Below are 23662 nucleotides of genomic sequence, written 5' to 3' on the forward strand. Positions count from 1 at the left end.
TTTCAAGAAAGATGTGGAGAAATTGGAAAGGGTACAGAGAAGAGCGACAAGAATGATTAAAGGTCTAGAGAACATGACCTATGAAGCCAGGCTTCGTGAACTGGGCTTGTTTAGTTTGGAAAAAAGAAGATTAAGGGGGGACATGATAGCGGTTTTCAAATATCTAAAAGGGTGTCACAAGGAGGAAGGAGAAAATTTGTTCCTCTTGGTTTCTGAGGACAGGACAAGGAGTAATGGGCTTAAAGTGCAGCAGGGGAGGTTTAGATTGGACATTAGGAAAAAATTCCTAACTGTCAGGGTGGTCAAATATTGGAATAAATTGCCAAGGGAGGTGGTGGAATCTCCCTCTCTGGAGATATTTAAGAACAGGTTAGATAGACATCTGTCAGGGATGGTGTAGATGGAGCTTGGTCCTACCTTGAGGGCGGGGGGCTGGATTCGATGACCTCTTGAGGTCCCTTCCAGTCCTATGATTCTATGATTCTATGAATAGGGAAATGCGTGGGGGATTTAACTATCCCCCGCGGGATTTAAATAAACATGGCCGCCGCTTTTTTTCCGGCTTGGGGAAAAGCCGGAAAAGAGCGTCCAGACTGGCGCGATCCTCCAGAATAAAGCCCTACTCTGGAGGATCTCTTATTCCTACTTGAAAGTAAGAGATCCTCCGGAATAGGGCTTTATTCCGGAGGATCGCACCAGTCTGGACGCTCTTTTCCGGCTTTTCCCCAAGCCGGAAAAAAAAGCGGTGGCCATGTTTATTTAAATCCCGCGGGGGATATTGAAATCCCCTGCGCATTTCTCCATTCCAAAGTTCTAAATTAGCATGGCTATTCTGAAGAAGGGGCCAGTGTAGACGTAGCCCAGGTCAGAAACTCTTACCCTGACCTCGGTCCCCAGCCCTTTTTGGGGGGTGTCAGGCCATCTGAAGACAAAGGGCTGACAGCTTCCCATTTCTTAAACAGACTTTTCCCCAGAATGGAAACCTTTTGTTTTACAGCCACCCTTCCATGGAAAAACTACCAGGGACAAAATGGAATCCCGGTGCTAGGTGATATGGTCACATGTCTTACTTGTCCAATCACCTTTGGACTTCCAGGACAAACAAGGCTGTTTACAAGTTGTTAAGTTGATTACCAACTTGTTTAGGCTTCTAGGGTACTGTGGGGTGGGGGTGAGGGAACGATCAGTAATGACTCTCATTAGCACAATTAAAACTATAAACAGTCTCATACTCCATATTTCTAACTTTTCATACTAGAATGATACATTCACCAAAACAGGATATACAGATCCAGCTGACTGTAACATTCAAATCGATAGGTTACTTGGTGTATTTTGTCCAAAGCATCTCTGAGTGATGCATATTTATATCCATAAGCTACTTTTCATGCAGTATGGGGAGAACGGAGGGGTGGGGGGAACCGTCACAAGTTTGTTTCCTCCGGTGTGGGCGTGGGTCTCTGCTCAAAGACTGGCTTCCAGGAAAGCTAGATTCTAAGAGAGGAATGGTATGAAAACTTGGAATCCATTGGCTCACATCACATGCATCAAGAACTGAAGGTGACAAGATGTAAAGTACTTGCTAATTCCTTCTCGGTTATTTCTAGAACACACGGGAGGTTAATTTTTTAATCCATTTAAGCAAGGTTTGCCCTAAAGGTAAAACCCTGTGCAGAGCTGGGTCATTTCACCATAAGATGCAGAGATCCCCCTAGATGAACTTGGCCTCTGCATGACTCTACTTTGTAGGTCAGACTTGGTAAGTTCTCTCAGAGCAGTCTAAGCAGATTGGAAAGGAGCCAAGGGGTGAAAGTTAAACCAAAGCAGTTTTTTGAACTGCAGCATTTGCGGTTCTCTAGGACATTAATGGACCAGTGCTTTGCCTGAAATCACTGACTTCTCCAGCATTCTTCTCGCAGGGAGCAGTGAACTATTCATGAATACTAGAAGAGCAACCAAAAATGTACCACCTTTAAATAGAGGTGAACCACCTCTAAGTAGAGAGCTTAATTGGTTAACCTGGTTAGCCCCCTTGCCTCCTTCCCCCTTCAATCAGTTAACCAGTATGTTTAACCACTTAATCAATTAAACAGGATTTTACATCCCTCCTTTTAAAAGAGGCGCTGCGGCGCTGCAGGGAATTCCACCTGAGTGAGCCTTACATCAAACCCAATTAATAGACATGGTAGCTGAAAGATCATTATAAAATATGTAAACTGAATGTGATATGTCAGGTCACAGCCATTGCAAAGGAACCCACCCTCTTAGAATTCACACTCAGGCATATAGGAAACTGGTATCCATAATCTGTTTGGACTTTCAGACAGGCCTTTGATACAATCCTTCACAAGGACTGATAAAGAAACTAAGGAGCCATGGACTCAGAAGATTAAAACTGGTTAGGGAAGCTGCGATAAGAAGAGGACACAATAGTTAAAACAACAACTAGTATCATACTGGTATCTATTTAAACTACTCACTGCCTCTTTTTTTTTCCTCCCCTCCTTTTTTATCTCTCCCCCCCCCCCCCTTTGTTCCTTCTCCTTCCCACGCTCCTTCCCTTATTTATTCTTGGATCTGGATTTCTAATACTCTTGTCATCTGAAGAAGTGGGCCGCACCCATGAAAGCTCATGATACCATCTACATGTTTTGTTAGTTCTGCTAGACTATTTATTGTTTTAAGTTTTCCCTGTTACAGACTAACTTGGCTACCCCTCTGAAGCTTTTGAAGTAGCACCCTAGTTATCCATTCTTTTCATAGGCCTCGAAGCATGTCATGAAGTGAGGTTCTGGCTGGGTTTGAACCTGCTGAACCTCCTAAGATGCAAGACAATAGCAGGACTTGAGGAGCTCCAAATTGACTCCAATGGGAGTTATGGGCCCTTAGTAATGCTGCAAGTGGTATTTATGCTTCTCAGGTTTGGCCCTGTAGTCATGTGATGTGCAGAGTTATGGTAGGGATGGGGAAAGTCAGGCACACGGGTTCAGTGACTCGACCAAGGCCACGCCATAAGACAATGGCAATGCCTGATTGGTCGCAGGTCTATCCACGTGCTTATGCTGCTTCTCGAAGCTGAGGAACGTAAGTAGAGTTTCTGAGCCAAGCCACGGCACTCATCATATGACAAGAGAGCAATGTTCTGTCTCTACCAGTATGAGAAGAGAATGAAACCCAGCTCCGTTTTGCCAGGCTAGGAGGGGAGGAACAAGCAGATCCCAAGAACACTACACTGGAAACAGGCTACGCCTACAGTGCCTGCAGAGCGGGTGACGGGTGAAAAGAGCAGTGTGCACCAATGGGCTACACTGCAATTCCCCCCGAAGCATGGCGCTGCCACACTGCAGGCGTGAATGAAAAGGTCCCGACTTTGCATTCGTGTAATCCTCTTCAAACAGGATTATATGAATGGCTCCTGATTCTCATGAATGTCATCCTGTTTAAAGAGGAACCTTTCCGTTCACACCTGCAGTGTCCACAGGAGTGTCAGAGCGCCACGCTTCGGTGTGCTTCGCAATTCACACCCCTGCCACTGACCTGCAGAGCTGTCGACAAGGCCTCAGATCCCCTGGTGCAAGGTTCTGCAACAAACCGTAACTCATGGGATCAAGCAAGCCGACAGATTTGTCAGGCCACTGGCGATGGAGGTGGGGGGGGGGGGCACCATGCTCCTGAAAGGGCAGACCCTTAGGCATATGGGGTAGGACCTGGGCAGCTGGCTCTCAGCACTAGGGTTGCCAGATACTTGCACAGAAAATCCCGAACATAGTACAGTCAAGAAAAAAAAAGACCAAACCTGAGCCTTTAAATCCCCGTGCTCCCTGCTCCCCCGGTACATGGTCCAGTATTTTTCTGTTTTTTTTTTTTTTTACTGGACAGAAGACTCAATTACCGAACTGTCCGGGTGAAAAATATACACCTAGCAACCCTACTCAGCACTGCCTGGACAGCACCGTCCTGCCCCAATACCAATGGGAACACCTCTCCCCCGGGGGCTCTGAGGTACACCAGCAACAATGTAAAAGGTCCCAGGCTCTAGCTGCTACTGCAGCTGTAATAGCGGCGCTGTCAGCCTGAAGCCTGCATGGGATCAAATTCATAAAGGGAATTTTCCTATTTCGCAAGGAACTAGATCTCTTTCTCCCTGAAGAAGTGGAGGAAGCCCAGACGTGGGACAGGGACAGTAACAGTGCTGATAAGCAGAATAATTTTTTTAAATAACGGGCATCAGTGCAGATATCGGACATGCCTCAGCTCCACAGGGCTCCAGCTTGCTTATTCTGCACCCGGGCAGGTTCTGGGAGCACTGCTGAAGGCGCGGCGCTCGCTGTGCCATGCAGCCAACGCACAAAGCAACAGCGATTGCTTCTGGAGGGGAGCTGGTACAGTCCTAATATACTTGAAAAACAGAACTATGAAACTACCTGGGCCATCCCCCTGCTAGTGTCCGGGGTGGCTGGGGGCGTGGGGCAAAGTCAGTGTGGGAAAAATGAGCAATGAGTCAAGAAAGCTAATCCCAGCCCTATTGCCAATTCACTTTGTAGCCTTGAACAAGCAGTTTCACACCTGATTCCACTTCCCATCTGTAAACCGGAGATATTTATCTACATCTCTGAAGGGCTGTGAGATTTAATTCGTTAATGTTTGTGCAGTGCTTTGAACTTGTAAATGCCAGGGATTTTTTTTTTAACGTCTACCTTGATTTAACCATGTCCTAATCTAGGATTTCATCTAGCATCAGCTGATTTCACCATATCTTGACAGCAAGACAGAACATAAAGAACAAAACCAAAGTTAAAAAAAAACCCAAACCAAAAACCTCAAAACCTAATTACATAAGCAATCCACAAATACCTACTGCTGTGTGCACATTTATTGCATTCGCTTTGTTTATAACCAAGCGTGCAAGCTGTGTGCGTTATTTTTATTTAAAGATGTGCCCACTTCATAAATGGCTATCAAAAGAAAACACTGCACCCCAAAACCTGCAAAAGAATGTGTGCTCGTAAAAAGGCTGTTGCTTTGAAAGCGCTTCTACAGAATGCTTGAAAGGCGCAAGTCCCCCCAAGTTGATTCTGCTGCCACCACTAGACGGCATGGCAGCAAGGAAGTGCCTGCCAAAGGAGAGAAACGGAGTTCTGAGGTATATAATGAAAGGGGAAAGTACAGTCACGTGTTTAAAAAAAGCATAAATGGCTTCATTAAAATATATACATCCCTCGGGGAATTCTCAGTCTGACAGTTCAAATGAGAGAGGCTGAAAGAAACAAGCGTGATTTTGATGGTGGGGAAAGAATCTTTGGGGCTAGCTGAAACAGAGAAACACAGACCTGTACAAGAACCAAACTTTCAAGCAGGGACGTGAACAGGTAACCGGTAATCCAGTAAGCATCACCCTTACCGGAGCAGCCCCCTGGTTAACTGGTACCTACTCACTGCTTGCAGTGGATAGAGGGCTGCTCCAGCCCCATGTGGGGGTCAGAAGCTGGCCCCCGCGCTCCATGTGTGGGGCTATCGGCTCTTGCTGCCAGCTCCCCCATGCAGGGGGCTGGGAGCAGACAGCAGCCGCCCCCGCGCAGCTGGGGGGCTGTCAGTGGCAGCTTCCCATAGCTGGGGGGCTGGGTTGGAGCAGTCCCCCGCTGGGATCCCAGGCTTAATCAGTTAACTGGCTAAACCTAGCATTTAACCAGTTAACTGATTAACCAGGATTTTACATCCTTACTTTCGAGCTTCACACCTCAGGTTCCAAGCGAAGCAATGTCTATAACTTTAGCTCTGTTCCCAATCGAGGGTGAACTATGCCACACCCATAAAACTCAGCATATTTCACGAGCAGCAGGCTGGAGAAGAGAACGTTCCCTGCAGGTCAAGGTTGATCTCACTGGCAAGGCAGTGCAAGGGAGCTCACATTGCAGTTGTCTGAGCCACACTCGTTTGCAGTTAAATATAGACCTTCGCTTTCCGGAATTATTGCTCCTCTTGACCTTCAGAGTATCAATATTCAGAAAGGGGGGGGGGGGGAGAGAAAAAAAAAGAAAGGAAGACCTTCCAAATCTATTGTCCGAAACTCGAGCCTAACAACTAATAAACTGTCCTGGGAGAAATTCCAAAAAACGGTAAAGACGGACGAATTGAATTACAAGAAACCACAAGCAGCGTTCTGGAAATCCAGAATATACTCATTAGTCCCTTTGATACACATACACTATATATAGGCACACATAAGCACACATAGGGCCTGATTGTGATCTCACATACGCCAGTTTGAGACCAAGTTTAAATCCATAAGAATTACAGCTAAACCCAACAACACTGTCAACCGAAACCATCACAGATATTCCTTAAGCAGTTTCAGAGTTTCATCCTGAGTGGTGCAGCAGTGGTACCAAACATGTGATTGCAGGATCCTTTTTTACGCACAGGAACAACCACAAACAAAAGTGGTGAGGGAAGGACAGTTCTGGGTGTGTTTGCATGAAATTGATAAACATGGCATGTTAGTCGATCCTCATAATTTAACAATACTATGGCAGACACATCTGCCTTTGGCACACAAGCCAGCCAGCCCGCCCTCAGTAAGGGTGCATCTACACTTAGCTCGAAATAAGCTACGCAATTTGAGCTATGCAAATTGTGTAGCTTATTTCGAGTTCATTTAGAAATAGCTTATTTCTTAATTTGGTGCTGTCTACCCAGGGCCAAATTTCTAAACAAACTGCTATCCCAAAACATTCCTTAATCCTTGTGGAACGAGGTTTACAAGGATGTTGGAATGGTGAGCCTGTTATATTTCAAAATAATGGGCGCACTCAAAAGACGTGGATAGCTATTCTGGGATAGATCTGCAGTGTAGTCATAGCCTAACTGTACAGAAGAGATGCCCGACTGTCATTCCGGGGGAAATGCAGGTGACGCATTTGGTTGAGGAAACACCATGGGTCACTAGGGACATGTCTAGACTACATCCCTCTTTCGACAGAGGGACGTAAATTAGGCAGAACGAAAATGCAAAAGACGACAGGATTTGAATTTCCTGTGCTTCATTTGCATAATGGCAGCCGCGCATTCTTTCGAAAAAGGGCTTTTCGAAAGTGAAACTACCGTCTAGACACAGTTCTTTAAAAAAAAACTACCCTTTTTTTGAAAGAACCTGTAAACCTAATTTTTTCAGGCATTATGGTTCTTTTGAAAAAGGGTGGGGTTTTTTTCCAAAAGAACCACGTCTAGACGGTGGTTTCACTTTGAAAAAGCCATTTTTCGAAAGAATGCGTGGCCACCATTATGCAAATGAAGAGCGGGAAATCTAAATCCCGGCTTCGTTTGCAATTTCGATTTAATTTACATCCCTCTTTTGAAAGAGGGATGTAGTCTAGACATAGCAAAGAGTGTATAGGAGAACAAACCCCGCACTGAAATGTTCTTACAAATATCACATGAAAAGCTAAAATCTTTTAAGAAGAGTCTGCACCACCCACTTAAAAAACAGCCAGTAAGCACTTAATTGGACACATCAACAGCACGTTGGTGTTCTCCATGAGTGCATATCAGAATTGCTGGGAGTTGTGAGGACTAACTGGGTAAGGAAAACCCTTTGGACGATTGAGTTGGGTAAACTGCCTCCATTAGCAGCCAAATCCTTGAGATGAAGAGGCAAAGCACCAGCGTAATTCAACTAGAGCACTGTGCAGAATTATGCGCTACGAACAGAAGCAGAAAAATTCCTTTCTGTTTCCAGCGGTGATCAGCTTTGGCAAGTCACTAGGAAACTTGGTTATGCAAGCATGTAGTATGAGTCATAACATTGGTGGGTCTGAGACTATAGTAACATGCAAATGTACATTCCACGCAACAGCTCTGAACTCCTCCTTGGGTGGCTCCCTCGCTTTAGGCAATGTATCGACACATCAGAGATTAACATTTGTTTACAAAACCTCATGCTGCGTTGCAGCAGGCCCTAGAGTAAGGATCACTGCTCCATTGCAGTAGACACCGTACAAACACGTAGCAAAAGACAATCCCTGCCCCAAAGAGCTTACAGTGAGACATACTGCCATGAATGAGTATGGCAAACAATGGCAGGAAGGTGCGGAAGGAGGAAAAACACAATGAAAATAAGACCAAGTGATTATATCCACTTCCTACTGCACAAGGTGATTACTGATCATTAAAATCTTAAAATTGGCTTGTTTTTCTAATTCAGAAAACTGTCCCTTCCTAACTGAAGGAACGGCCAAACCATCAGGCATTTCAGCAGCCTTTATGTAAATGAGCCATGTTGCTCATTACTGCAACATCTCTGGACCACTTGTATCCTTTTCTAGTCCCCGGTGATGGGCTGGAACATGGCATGAAAAGCACCTGCAGCTACAATTTCCACTTTCATGCCTACGTAATCTCTTCTGCTTACAGCATACGATTCTGGGTTGTTTTAATATTTGATTGTTTACATGACCTTTCTCTTCCCTGTGATCTAGAACACGTCCAGCAGGAAAATACTAAACACCACAGCCCACATGCTAGACAGCAGACAGCTTGGATACACAGGGACTTGCTCAACCCTGCAACATTTGCAGGATGTTAGGTGGCCTAGCTGCAGATCTTCTCGTGAAGGGTTGGGCCTGTTGCTAGACAGAGTTTCCAGTTTGCCTTTGGCTGTCAACACGGGTTGCTCATAGCCAAATCCATTACCAGGAACTAACTTGATGTCAGATGCTCCCCTTGCACCAAAGCTGAGAGAAAACTGAATGGAGGAAAAACTGTTTCCTGGCAATTGAGCCTTTACAAGGAATACACACTTACCCCGACATGATCTCCGGGTTGTTCCCAGCTGCCAGTTTAGACACCAGAGAGAGATTCTGAAGGGAGCAGGCAAAGCATGCCGACAGCAGGCAGACTTCACTAGGAAAGTGCTTCATTTCTGCAAGGTTGATGAGCTGGGAGTTCTAACAACCACTTGCTACTCTGCTTATGTATTTAAATGAATCTAGCTTGCTCTGTTCTGTTCCCACCAACCTCCAGGGCGAGAACAGGTTTCTGGGCAGGAAATGTCTAATGTCTCTTCTACCACTCTGCCAATTGGACATGGGGCTGTACAAAGGCCAGCATGAAACAGGCGGTTTGTCTGTTTGAGGTACAATCTGCAAAATGGAAAGAGCTGCCCACCAGAAAGCAAAGATCATTCAGATTCCCATCTAGACAGCATCTGGATTAGCTTAAGGAGATACCTACCTTTCCATAACTGCCAGGCACTCCTTTCTCCATGTGAACCGACTGCCTCGCCGTAGTCTGAAAGTCCCAGAGGTAGCTGTGACGGGGGGAGGTGTCTGTCTCCATTCTGGCTCTTCTACTGGGACTGGAGCAGGCCTCATACTTAACGTAGCCCCTAAAAACAAGAATACAAATGGTTTCCTGCTGGACTGGAAATCTTGCTTCTCTTCTCAGCCCTGCTAACAAAGAAACAACTGACCGGTGAAGCCATTCACACCAAAGATAAAACACTGAACACACACACATTAAAGACACATAGGTCTAAATGCATCCCCAAACAGGCAAGAATCAGGAGTTACACTGCTGAAAGCAATGGAGTTAAACTGGCATACGTCAGAGGATCAAGCATGGAGTCTTCGTTATACCTGCTTCAAAAGAGCCAATTTCCCCTCATCAAGATGATCAGCTTTGTACAGAACGTCTGAGCTAGGCTCAGTTGGGATCCATTCCAGCGTTGCTCCTTGTTCTTCTGTCATGAACATAAGAACGGCCAGACTAGGTCAGATCAAAGGACCATCTAGCCCAATGTCCTGTCTGCTGACAGCGGCCAATACCAGGTGCATCAGAGGGAATGAACAAAACATGCAATCATCAAGTAATCCAACCCACCACCCACTCCCAGCTCCAGGCCTAGGGACACCATCCCTGCTCATCTTGACTAATAGCCATGGATGGATCAATCTTACTTGAACTTATCTAGTTCTTTTTTGAACCCTGTTATAGTAAAAGGGCTCACAACACCTTCTGGCAAAGGGCTGACTAAGCATTGTGTGAGGAAATACTTCCTTTTGTTTGTTTCATGGTGTCTATTAATTTCATTGGGTGGCCCCTAGTTCTTGTGTTATGAGAAATGAATACTTCCTTCCTCCGCACCAGTACATTTTATTGACCTCTGGCATATCTCCTTAGCCATCTCTTTTCCAAACTGAAAAGTCAGTCTTATAAATTGCTCCTCATATGGTAGCAATTCCAGATCCCTAATCAGAGAAGTATCCACCATAGCTCCAACATCTCTTGCTTGAGTGGTAACAGCTAATTTAGACCCCATCTTTTTATATGTATCGTTGGGATTATGTTTTCCAATGTGCATTACTTTGCATTTATGAACATTCAATTATATCTGCAATTCTGTTGCTCACTCACCAGTCTTGTAAGGTATTTTTGTAACACTTCATAGTCTTCCTGGAACTTAATTATCCTGAGTAGCTTTCGTCTGCAAATTTTTCCACCTCACCATTTACCCCTTTCTCTAGATTAGATCATTTATGAATATGTTGAACGGTGCTGGTTTCAGGAGAGATCCCTGAGGGACACCACTAGTTACCTCTCTCCATTCTGAAAATGGACCATTTATTGGTACCTTTTGATTCCTGTCTTTAGCCACCTTCCCTCTTATCAGACAGTTTACTTTGCTTAAGAACACTGGGTGAGGGACCTTGTCAAAGGCTTTCTGAAAATCTAAATACACTAATATCCACAGGATCCCCCTTGTCTGTGTGCTTCTTAACTCTCCTCAAATAATTCTAGTAGATTGACGAGGCACAATTTCCATGCTGACTCTTCCCCAACTAATCATGTTCATAGATGTATCTGATAATTCTGTTCCTTATTATAATTTCAACTAACTTGCCTGGTACTGCAGTTAGGCTTATCACCCCGAAATTGCTGAGATTGTCTCTGGAGCCTTTTAAAAAAACTGGTGTCTGTTTAGCTATCCTCCAAATAATCAAAAGCTGATTTAAGCGATAACTTGCATCCCACAGTTAGTAGTTCTGCAATTTCACATTTGACTTCCTTCAGAACTCTTGGGTGAATACCATCTGCTCCTGGTGACTTATTACTGTTTTATTTATCAATTTGTTCCAAAACAGTCTCTGACAACTCCTCAGTCTGGGACAGTTGCTCAGATTTTCTTCTAAGAGGAATGGGTCAGGGTTGGGGAATCTCCCCCACATCTTCAGCCATGAAGACCGATGCAAAGAATGTATTTAGTTTCTCCACAGTGTTGGCCTTCTCCCCCTTGAGTGCACCTTTAGAATCTCAATTATTCAGGAGTCCCGTTCATTATTTAGCAGGCTTCTTTCTTCTGATTATCTTAACTTTTTTTTTTTTTTTTTTTTTTTTTTTTGCTGTAACTTTTTGAATCTTTGTCTAGCTGTTCTTTTTTGGCCTTTCTAACTATATTTTACACTTGACTTGCCAGACTTCATGCTCCCTTCTATTTCCCTCAATAAGACTTAACTTCCAAGGATGCCTTTTTGCCACTAACTTCTTTTACTTTGTAATCTATCCCCAGTGGTACATTTTTGGTTCTTTGTATTTTTTAATTTGGGGTTCACATAAAATGTGGGTCTTTATTAGGGTGTTTTTGAAAAGTTTCCATGCAGCTTGCAAGAATTTCACTTTTGGCACTGTACTTTTAAATTTCTATGCAACTAACTTCCTCATTTGTGTGCAGTTCCCGTTTCTGAAATTAAACGTTATCACAGTGGACTGCTTTGGTGTTTCCCTACAGCTGGGATGTTAAATTTGATTATGTTATGATAATTATTATCAAGCCATTCAACTATATTTACCTCTTAGGACTAAATCAAAAATGGGCTCTCCTCTTGAGGATTCTAGGACTAGCTGCTGAAAGAAGCAGACATTTAAGCTACAAAAGTTGGTTTCTGCATCCTGTCCTGAGGTGACATGCACCAGATCAACATGTGGATAGCTGAAATTCCCCATCGTTATTAGATTATTTTTTAATTTTATTTTTATATCCTCTCTAATCTCCCTAAGCATCTCACAGTCACTAGCAGCATCCTGGTCAGATGTCAATAGCATCTCCCTTCTACTATATTCTTATTCAAGCATGGAATTCCTCTCTATAGAGGTTCTATGGTTCAGTTTGGTTCATTTAACATTTTTACTTCATTTGACTCTACACTTTTCCCCCATACAATGCCACTTCCCAACCAGGGAGGTCCTTCCAAGATACAGTAGACTTCCAATAATCCAGCACCGTGGGACCTAGGTGGTGCCAGATTATCGGATATGCCGGAGTATCGGGAGGTACTCCGGCGGGGGGCTGTGATGGGTCTGCCGGGACCTGCACTGCATCCAGGGGGTGGGCAGGGAACGGCGAGGGGCGAACCCTCTGCTGTTTTGCAGGAAGGTGGGAAAGCCCCAGGCAGCCACTGGCGACAGGCCAGCTGGGGAAACCCAGCTGCCGGCCTGCAAACGGCAACAGAGGAGAGAGCTAAGTCCCCGAACTTGCCCCGTTGTGGCTGCGCTCAGCCCAGCGCCGCCGCCAAGAGTTTCCGGGAGGGGAGTGGGCTTCCCACCCCCCAGATTACAGTAGTTATTGCCGATCAGGGGGGTGAGGGGCGGCACTGCGGGACCAACCCGGCAGCACCCCAGCTGCTCTGCTCTGCAGCTTCCCCAAGTCCGCCGCTCATCAGTTTCAGCGCCTACCACAATCTCGCAGCCCGCTGGGATGAAGGAGGCCGCTCACGCGACCTACCTCACTAGCCTCGGTTGCTCATGGCTGCTCTACGCTTTCGTTGATTGCTATACAAAATATTTTACCCTGTTAAATACCAATTGGTTGCCCCATCATTTTCAAAGTGGGCGGTTGGCAAACTTTTACCCATGTCTGCACGCAAATCGGGGCATTCTAATCCTTCAGAAAATATCTGATTGACAGCCCTTCAACTACAAAATTACGGGGTGAGCGAGAGCGCAGAAATGCTAGCTCCGCCCTCCCCCCAGGCGCCTGTCAACAAACCTCCCCATGACTAGGAGCTAAGAGCCGAGGCTGTCTCCATCTACTCATAAGCAGGCAATTTGTTAGCACGACTCTCTCAGAAATCAGATAAAACTGAAAGAAGGAATTTCAGTGATGCTTAGCGTCAAGGTAACAGCTGCAGAGCAATCAGAGCAAATTAGTGTGTCTAAAATGTTTCTTAGGTAAAAAGAAAAAATGCACTTTTCTTTACAGCATAAATCTGCTTCCCTGTAAATTAAGCACTGATACATTTCCTTCTCTCTATATATATATAAAAAAGTTTTTCCTGCCAGGCGACAGAATGGCATCATCCCACTTTCAGACTCTCTGGCCATGACAATGAAAGGCCAGAGAGAGGGGTGCAGGCGAGTGTAGCGAGCCGGGGGCACAGCCTGCTAGTTGAGTATAAAATGCTTTTACTGGGGGTGGGGAAGCAGGAGAGATTGTCTTGGTGGGTCGATTCACTCTTTTCTCTCGGGGAAATATCAGTAAACAGCTGCATCATGAAGTTAGCAGGTGCTGGAGAAAAGGCTTGAGAACTGGGGTGAACACAGGCCACCACCTCAAGCCATGCCCATGAGATCCACCACAAGGAAAAACCTATAGGAGCATCAGGTGCTTGGATCCCAACCGATGCTAAGGGCAGTGCTGGTCAGCATGAGCTCTGCTGGCATGGTCTCTGACGTGATTTATGGCAGCTCACAAGATCCGGCCCTAAAATCACCAGATTTTTAAGAGCGATATGACTATGGTTTTGGCTGAGAACATCCACAAAGTTAGGACATAATTAAGTAAAAGCTCTGAGAACTGTGCCTTGGTATATGGCAAAAGGGGAGGCACTCTGTGGGTGTGTCTAAACTACACTCCTCTGTCGGCAGAGGGATGTAAATTAGACACATCAAAAGTGCAAATGAAGCCAGGATTTAAATATTCCACGCTTCACTTGCATAATGGCAGCTGCCGCTTTTTTTCAAAACAGGGCTTTTGGAAAAAAACCCAGCAGTTTAGATCCTGTACTCATTTTTTGGAGGAGTACAGGATCTTTCGAAATGGGACATTTCTGTCGAAAATGCCCCGTCTAAACTGCTGGGTTTTTTTTTTTTCCAAAAGCCCCATTTTGAAAAAAAGTGGCGGCTACCATTATGCAAACGAAGTGTGGGATATTTAAATCCCAGCCTTCATTTGCACTTTCGATGTGTCTAATTTACATCTCCCTGCCGACAGAGGGATGTAGTTTAGACACACCCTGTATGTGAAGGGGATACACTGTGTGGGGTAAAGCGTGGGATTGCTCTGTTCTTAGAGCACACAGGACTAGCATCTCCTGTCCGCATCCAATGCCAGATGGGACTTTGCCCACATAAGGATCACATCTAGGTCTCAGAGAAATCAGTCTCCATGGCCTCTTCAGCGCTTGGACTCTGTGCTGAAATTGCCAGCTAGGTTACCACGTATATTTGTACTTCCTTTCCTCAATTTCCATCTTCTTGTGTGTCTGTTCTTAGACAGTGAACTCTTGGGGGGTTGGGACCATGTCCACTTGTCACAGCGTTTAAAACCAGAAAGCACAATTGGATAATCTGTTCCGACCTCCTGTAAATTTCACCCTGACACCACAGGCTCATTGGGACCTGCACTAAACCCATCTCATTTCACAGGTCACTGACCTCTTATCCCATGACAACTTTTGGTCATTTCTGAGCTGGGCTAGATTTTAACAACACACCTAGACAATGAAAGACTCCCTGCAGGTTTACAGACAAGCCCGTCATTAAGGTACAAGCTCCTGAGTGCAGGGATGTTTTCTGTGAAATGCTTAGCACACTTGATGCGCTATAGAAGAACAATCATATCTCCCTCATCCCAATGCCCATCTTCTGGAGTACCCAGGATCTTACTTTTTCATAAGCTTTTCTTTTAGAACCAGGCAAGGGCTCCCTCAGCATTAAAATGATGGAAGATGCTCTATGCTGCTGACAGTAGGGCAGTGAAAAAGGTTTAAAAACAATAACTGTGGAACCGTTAAAAGTCCTAGTGGCTATATGGTTAACCATTTTGGGGGATCTATGGCTGGGTGGGACTAGGGAGGGAAGGATGGGGAGGAATGCCCCCGCAGCTCCCAGGGAACTGGCTGTGGGGTGGCTTCCGACTCCACTTCTGGGGTGCTGGATGCGCTGCGGAAATTTAACCATAATGGAAATGGATAAGCTGATGCTTAATGGTTAACCCATTAAACTCTTACATCACTAGCAGACAGCTGCTTCTCTCTTTAGCCAGGCCACACACAGCTTTGTCCAACATGACTGTTACTGTCTTCCTATTGATTTATTGGCAGGAAAAAAAAATTAAATCTGGGCAGTCAGCACTCCACATTGTAGTCTTAACACATCATTTCTACAGTCTGCCTGGCTCTGTCACAGCCCCGAGAGAAGGTGCCAAAGTTACTCAGCCATGAACGTCTCACGTTGCCCCCTGCTCCCAACCAAACTAATCAAGCCAACCTTAATTACTTTCTTTATTTTAAAACATGAGCATGGGAAGATTTGTTAGATCAATGCAAGACTTCAGTGAGGCAGTAATGCTTAAAGTTGGCTCAAAATATATTTATGAAGCACCAAACAAAACAGACACGGTACTTGCCCCCAAAATACCCCATCAAAATAAAAAAAAGTGTCACTGCTAATGAAAGAACTTCAATTTTGCACTGATTATTTCCTTATCCAAAATCTCCCTTCACCCTCCTCCGCTACTGCTTCCAGAAAGAAAACCACAAATGCTAGCACACAAAATCAGTTTTGCAGCATTATCATTAACTCCCATGCCTGTCCTTCAGAAAATCATTGATCATTATTATCAACAGTAGGAACAATACAGATCTATTATTGCATGAGAGTTAAAACATTTCCCAGAACTAGTTTTCTTTCATAACACACTAGCTTGTTACCTGAGATTATCTGAACAACGGTGACAAGCCAAGACGCTAGAAAGGTGTAGAGACTATCTATCCATGGGGAAAAACCCAACAGAAAGAGCATATGCCGAAGGCCAGACAAAGCTAGGAATCAACAAAAGCTTTGGAGGAGCTGAGCCTGCACGTGCATTAATAGCAGCAAATATTACAAAATCTTGTTATTCTAAAGCTCTAGAATACAAAATTGCTGTATTTGTAGGACTGTATGTGGGGGATTTAAAGCATAATCCATCCATGTAACACTGTTATGTAACTGAAAAGAATTTAAAAACTCTTTATTTTGGGTTGTATTTATATTTCTTTTTAGTCTCTATCTTACTGTAGTGCCCAGAGATTACATTGTGTGTAATCACCTAATTGAGCAGTTGATGGAATTTCCATCGACTACTCGATTAATCGATACGGGGGAAAATTGCAGAGCCACAGCGGGGTTAGCTCTTGGCCCCGTGAGCTAACCCTGCTGTGGCTCTGCCTTTTAAATGTAGTAAGAACTGCCAGGCTCTTAGTACATTTAAAAGGCATAGGCGCAGCGGGGAGACTGGATGTGAGCTGGGAATCAGCTGGTTCCTGGCTCCCTCCCGGTCCCAAATGCTGCATCTCTGCTTTTAAATGTATTAAGAGCTGCCAGGTTCTTAATACATTTTAAAAATAAGAAGCGCAGCTGGGGGGACTGGGACTGGGCGTGAGCTCTTAATACATTTAAAAAGCAGAGGTACAGCATCCGGGACCAGGCATGAGCCGGAACAGCTGACTCCCAGCTTGTGCCCAGTCTCTTGCTATGCCTCTGCCTCCCCTGCCCCCCGGAGCAGAGCCACATGAAGCAGCAAGCAGCCTGCAGCAGACAGTCTGCCTCAGGTTTCTGCTGTAAGTGCCTCCCAGCCAGAGCCTGCCTCTGGCACACGAGCCCCTCCCTTTCCCAGCCCTCTGCCCCCTCCCGCACCCATACCCCCTCCCAGTTCTGGCCCCGCAATCTCTGGCCCCAGATCACAACCCACTCTTACCCTAGGTCATATCCCAAAATCCTGCATCCCAGTCCCCTGCCCTAGGTCGTAACTCCCTCCCAGACCCCATTCTCCCTTCTGTACCCCAGTCCCTTACCTCACGCTCCCTTCTGCACCCAACCTCCATCCCAGATCCCACACTTCCTCCTTTAATATCCTAGAAGAGCGCGGCTCTCGACCACTTTCCAAAATCTTGGCATGGCCCCCCCATTAAAAATTATTGCCCACCATTGCTGTAGACAGAAATTTCCCAAAATAAGAATTAAACGGAAAAGAGAGAATAGATTGCATGCCCAATGTGATGGGGTGGTTGCCCTGAACTGGAAAATAAGGGGTTAAAACAGCCCTTAGGGTACATCTACACTGTGGGGTTTTTTCCAGGATACCAGAGTTATCCTGGAAAAACACCGCTGCATCCAGGGAACACGTTTGCTCTTCTGCTTTTTTTTGTGCAAATGCGCTCTTTCGGAAGCCCTGTCTTCCTCATTCCATGACGAAGAAGGGATCTTCCGAAAGAAGGGGATTTTCCAAAATTTGGCCCAGTGCAAATGGGACAAATTTCAGAAAAGCCTCTTCCGAAAAAAATCGGAAAAAGCTGTAATGTAGACCTAGCCTTGGAGAGTGCTGTGGCGGCAGCCAATCAGAAAGAAGCAGAAGGCAGCCAATCAGGGCTAGGCTAGGTTCTGTAAAAAGGGCTGCTGGGTAGAGGGAGTTTAGTGTCTCCATGTCTGGAGGAAGAACTCACTGTCTCTAGCTCTGTGGTACCATGGACAGAGCAGTGCTGGGGGAGGCCAGAGAGCCAGCAGGGTTTCAGCCTGTGTAACACTTGGGTCAGGCCCTCACAAAGGGAATTGACGAGGTGCTAAGGCTGCACAAGGCAGTCAGGGGAGAAACAGGCAGCGGGTCCCACCCCCTTGCCACTGATGAGAGTGGCCAATTCAGACTGCAGCTTGCCCTGGAGAGACATGGCAAGAATCACTGAGGTGAGGTGTGGGATTGGGGCTGGGGGGAGAGAGCTGGCTCCCCAAAGGGGATGAACCCAGACCGTGAGCATCGCCAGAGGCAGTACTCAGGGAGAGGGGTGCTGCGGTCTGGGAGAGACGTGGTTCTGGCGTGCTGCAGGCAGTGAGGTAGGTAAAAGTAGAGGGTGCTCCAGCGCACGAAGGGGACAATCTGCAGGAGACGCTGCAGCAATGAGTCCCACCTGTCACCCCAGTAGTCCCATTTCCCAGTGGGACACAGCTTGGGAGGGGGAGTAAATAAGCCACAGAAGGGAAAAGGGTAAAGTTGCTAGCATTGCAGGAGAGACAGGAAGAAGAAAAACAGACGAAACAAAGCATGCTGATGATTTAATTTGTGTCAGTTCTTTGGAAAAAGGAATGGCCGTACAGCACCAAGCACAATGTACGACGGGCAGGAACCATCTCTCTCTCTGTCTGTATGACATCAGCACTTAACAAAGATATATTCATTATTCATTGGCTGGCCAGCAATACAATTGGTTGCATGGCAATAGTTCAAAGCAGCAGACTGCCCTAAATACGTGTGTGTGCGTGTATATAGATATATATCCCCAGTAGAAAATTCAAACAGCCAAACCAAAAGGGTTCTCCTGAGTCTAAGTGAACTGAATGGTCTGTTGGTCCTAAAGGGGATTTAATGGCATCAAGACAGTCCCTTGGCATAAGTAAGTGTCACTTTGTCTTTACAGTACTTGAAAAGGCTGTGTAAGGACCCATACGAATAACACAAAATTAAAAAACTCCAGTCAGCAGCTGTTCAAGAAAATCTCTCCCATGCCAATACAAAACAAAACCAAAAGCCAGACAACCCCACTGCCCGTCTGACAGAGAGGTAGAGCGTTAGAGTTTAACATCCATTCTTTTTGATTCCAATTGTTACGTTCTCATCAGAAATCACTTCTGAGGCATGACAAGACACACAGGAAGATGTGGGGGGAAGAAGGTGTCATGGATGAGTTTAACAAGGACTCTCTTACCGTGGCCCAGAATGCTAGCTCACAAACAATCCCAGGAAATACTGTTGCAGAAGGACCTATGAGGTTATAGGAAACAAATCTAAGCAGCAGTTTCAATCGTTAGGAGAGGCCATACCCTGTTTTTCCAAAAGCTCCAGTTCTCTTGTCAAGTTTTGGGCCATGCCTTCTGTTGAAGTGGAATTGCTGGGAACTATTCCATGGGGTAGAACCTGAGGTTCTGAAGGTAGCTGATGCTAAAACTTGTTCCCCTAAGCTTACAGATTTTTAGAGAGTGCGAACTGCAACGTCAGCAGGGAGATTGTAAAACTGGTGTTCCTCCGGATTTCGGCAACCTCTCAGCACCTCCGTCCTGTAGCCACATTCATGCTTTAAAACAGCAATTTCCGATGCTTGAGAGAAAGGCAAAACTCAGAAGTGTGTTCTGAACTGAGCTGACCTTAAATTAAAATATTCCTGGGCCAACTAACATATGAAGCCTCTTTATGTGCAGTTCACATACACACAGCAATGGTTTTCAAAACCTTAAAATGGAGTTTTACTTAACAGGACTCAGGCCAGGTCTACACTAAAAGGGAACGTTGAATCAAGATATACAACACCAGCTACGTTAATTGCGTAGCTGCAGTTGACATATCCTGTTTAAAGTTTCCCTGCCATCCCCACAGTGGGAGGCGGATGGGAACAAAGACTCCCATTGGCTTCCCTTACTCCTTGCAAAAGCAGGAGTGTGTGCCACTGATGGGGTGCTCTCTGAGTTTGATTTAGTGAATCTTAACTAGACTCACTAAATTGATCTCCGGAAGATTGATCGCGGCAGCGTCAATTTTCTGTCTAGTGAAGATGTGGCCTCAGACCTTTGGAGCAAAGTCCGCAATAGGCAGACTCCAAGCTTTGATTTCCTCTAAGTCAATTACATATCAAAGAGAAGAAAGATGGAACACAGCATGCAAAACCACACCTCAGAATAAACAAAGAAAAACTGAGGCTGAATATCAGGAAAATGGTCAGTGACGGGCACTAATGCAGTAATGGGAGCCTGGGTTGAGGAAGAATCCTGCAAAGCGACAGACTAGATGGTAACTTCAGAGGAAACGTTCTGTCCTTATTTCTGTGATTTTCTACACCTTCATTAGAGCACTGGAGAACTTTATTTCCCCTTTATACCTGAACTCTATTTTAACTTTTCAGAGAAGCAGGTAGGCTTTGCAAGACAAATCTTGACACTAACATCACAGCCACAGGTTCAAGGCATGATCCAAAACACATGAAAGTCTATTGATAGACTGCCCTTGATTTTTTAGGGGCTCTGGATCAGGTTCTTAAGTTTCCTGTTAGTTTATATGGCACAGCTATGTCCAATGCCATGGCATGTTTTAAGCTCCCTTCTCTTGGTCCAACAAATCTGATCTTTTATTTATGCTGAGGCCTTGTCTACACTAAATGGAAAATCACCAGTGCTGCGACCAATCTTCCAGAGTTCGATTTAGCGTGTCTAGTTAAGACTTGCTAAATCAAACTCAGAGGGCACTCCCACCAACATCCGGTACTCCTGCTTTTGCGAGTATTCTACGTATTTAATGTAGCTGGAGTTGCATACCTTTTAGCCAAGCTTCCGGGTCTAGTGTAGACCTGGCCTGAGAGGCTGGCTGCAAATTTAAACCCAGCTGATCACTCCTCCAACACAGAGTATATATTTCAGTGTGAAAATGAGCCAAGCAACAAAGAAACAGGTCAGGGCTGAATTGCTGGAGAGGCAGAACTTTGGGTCACTTGGTACAACCAAGAGTTTACGCTTAGAAGCAGTTCTAGCCCCAGTTAGGCTTAGCCCCATTCCTCCCCCTCTCCAGAAAGTAACTCTGTTATGGGATGTCACCTCTTGGAAGATGCTTCAGTACGCCAAGGTGAAGTAAATGATCAGTGCAACTCACAAACCTGACTCAGGGTTTATTTCTGAAATAAAAGCTCAGCTTGTTTTGTTTACCAGGGTTTGTCTTCTCAAGCTGGTACCATCTGTAAAACGCCCTTTTCTTCTGTTCACTCAGGTCTGACCCCTGCTGCAACAACCAATGAGAGATCCGGCTCTGGCTGATACCTACAAGAAAGAAAGAGAGAACTTAAATTTTGAATGGATTCAGTGCTAGTGAAAGGTACCCATTTACTGCAGTTATATAGATATTAGTCTAACAGAAAATGAAGTCATTCACCTACTAAGTCATATCTCACAAGCCAGAAACAAACCAAACCCAGCTGTCAGATGATAAACAGCTTCCACCTGGGTTGGATTAGACCCTATGACCTAAAGGTCAAAAGTTCCATCTTCTCAAGAGAAACTGAAATCAGACTTAGATAAAAATAGTAAGTGGAGAAAATTTCCCAGAAGCTGACTTTTTTTTTTTTTTTCCAGAGTGAAGTGGAATGCAAGCTCAGTGTCAACCTTCCATCCGTAACAGCGAAGGAGAAATTAATGAGGAGAAAACCCCAAACTAACCAGTTTCACAAGTAAAGAATCTGGTCTCAAAACCCACTAGGATGAGAATCGCTCAAGATCACCACAAGCTGTTCCAAGAACTTATTTAATTCAGTGTTGAAATGCCTGAAGCAGAGGACTAACAGAGGGAGCAAAAGAACTGTCAAGGCCCAGGGTGCATTCTCAAAAAAGCTGTTCAGCCATTAAAAAGGATTAACAACATACAAACTCTATTGGGAATTCAAAACAGCAAGGAGTCCTGTGGCACCTTAGAGACTAACAAAAATATAGAGAGTATCATGCGCTTTCATGGGCACAACACACTTCCTCAGATGAGTTGGAGTGGAAAAAAAGAGAATTCCAGTTCGAGGAGGTCTCACAATAACAATATATTGCTAAATACCACCTGTGCCAACATCTGTTTTAGTCATAACGCACAACATGAAGTTTGCTTTTCTCCTACCTCTCCCATCTTGAGATTTCATGATCACATTTAACTCACTGGGAATAGCCCCCTGGAGTTTTACACTTTTTCTAAGAAGGGAGTTTTCCCTAACATGTATTTTTGATAAACTTAAAAAACAACACTTTAGAGACTAACAAAACATGTAGATGGTATCATGAGCTTTCGTGGGCACAGCCCACTTCTTCAGATGTATCGGCTCCCCCATGAAGTTCATGTATTTTTGAGTTAAACAAAGATGCTAATAACATTTCCGAATAATTCAAATATCTCAGGGGAGCCAAACTGGTCAACTCCAAAAATCATAGTTACATGATATGTACTTGTGAAGCTACTAAAGTTTCACTTGCCCTGCAGGAAAAAAGTGTTGGGTTTTGTTTTTTTTAAACAGGAGCTCATCTGTGTTCAGGAGAAATCCTCCTGCAAGGAGGTGGAAGAGAATTTGAAGCGTATCCAGATAGGCTTGCTGCAGGCAAGATGGTGTGCTCTCATTGTATACCCGTTTTGTATTCCCAACCAACCTCTTCCAGGGACTGCCTCCACCCCAGAGATCAAAATTGGTGCAAACAGCTGAGGCAATCCCACTTAGCGTTGAAATCATGTCAACTAGAAGCATGTGCTCAGTAAAGGAACCTGGTTCTGCAACCCATGTCCCCCAGTGCTCCATCACTGAGTGTACCAGGCTACTTTTTGAGCACAGTGGATTCGACCTTAAGTGCTTAGCCCCTGAGATGTAGTTTCTCAGCAGATGAGTTTTGTCTGTTAATGGGTGAGAGTAGCATTCGTTTATTACCTGGCTTCTAGGCACTGTGGCCTGCTTTTAATTGCATAATAAAAAATATTGTCTGGCTAGCTCTTTGGTAACAAAGTAGGATATAAAAGCAAAGGGCTGGGTTCTACAGTCACTGACCCAGAACATATTTTTGTAATAATGCATTGGGAGCAGCTGTGCTTTGCCCGAGAGGCTGCATTGGCAACTTTTGACACTTGTTTTGTACAAAATGATGCAGATTCCAACCACCTCATACACCAGTGCATCCTATGCACTAGCGGTACCCCAGACGAGTGGCTGTAGCACTAGAGTGAGCGCGAAGATGTCAAGGTTCCATTTCCAACCCCACTCATTGGGGGCCTTGGTACACCACTCAGCAGTCAATCTCCTTCTGTAAAACAGAGCTTTGGGCTGGATCCTGACATGCACTGAGTGAAACGGTGCTCTCCTACACATTCTATGCACACAGCTGCAGGTTCCAGCACAATATTCCTTAGCTTGACTACAGCGTCCCAGGTCCTGCACTGCAGAATGTTGTGGGTTGTATCGCGTCCATATCAATACACTAACTCCAGGGAATCACTCCGGTGGAGAATCCGCGCCTTGTCTGTCCACTAGGGATGTAAAAGGCGAACTGGTTACCCAGTAAACCTTACCCGTATGCTTACCAAAGGGCCAGGCCGACTGAAGCAACCCCCTCGCCGCCTACGATGGGGCTGGGTTAGCCAGGCTGAAGTAACCCCCTGCCCGCCCATGGCACAGGATCAACACTCCACCTGCCTGCCCATGGCTGGAGCAGCCTCCTGCCTGCAGTGGGCTGGCTGGCAGGACCCTGACTGCAGGGCCCCTGCCTACAGCAACCCCCACTGCAGGACCCCAGCTGCTGTGCACCAGCCCTCAGTTAACCGGTTAAATAACCACAAGTCTCTGTGGTTTCCCCAACACCCACA

The 23662-nt window shown here is 45.4% G+C and overlaps 1 protein-coding gene across 13 annotated transcripts in view; it reads right to left on the reverse strand.

Moving 5' to 3' along the window:
• HMBOX1 (homeobox containing 1) overlaps positions 1 to 23662 on the reverse strand; it is a 158702-nt gene that overhangs the window by 38382 nt on the left and 96658 nt on the right. For all 13 annotated transcript variants that reach the window (XR_001369105.4, XM_025190995.3, XM_006135576.4 and 10 more), the window contains 2 exons: positions 20992 to 21102; positions 9229 to 9382 (listed from right to left, as the gene is read on the reverse strand). Coding sequence is in view for 12 of the 13 variants with exons in the window: in XM_025190995.3 (XP_025046780.1) it covers positions 9229 to 9382; positions 20992 to 21102 (265 nt within the window). In the remaining variant the exon portion in view is untranslated. The remainder of the gene's footprint in view (positions 1 to 9228; positions 9383 to 20991; positions 21103 to 23662) is intronic.

This window comes from Pelodiscus sinensis, chromosome 3 (assembly GCF_052426305.1).
Source record: "Pelodiscus sinensis isolate ZL-2025 chromosome 3, ASM5242630v1, whole genome shotgun sequence".
Classification (NCBI taxonomy): Eukaryota; Metazoa; Chordata; order Testudines; family Trionychidae; genus Pelodiscus; species Pelodiscus sinensis.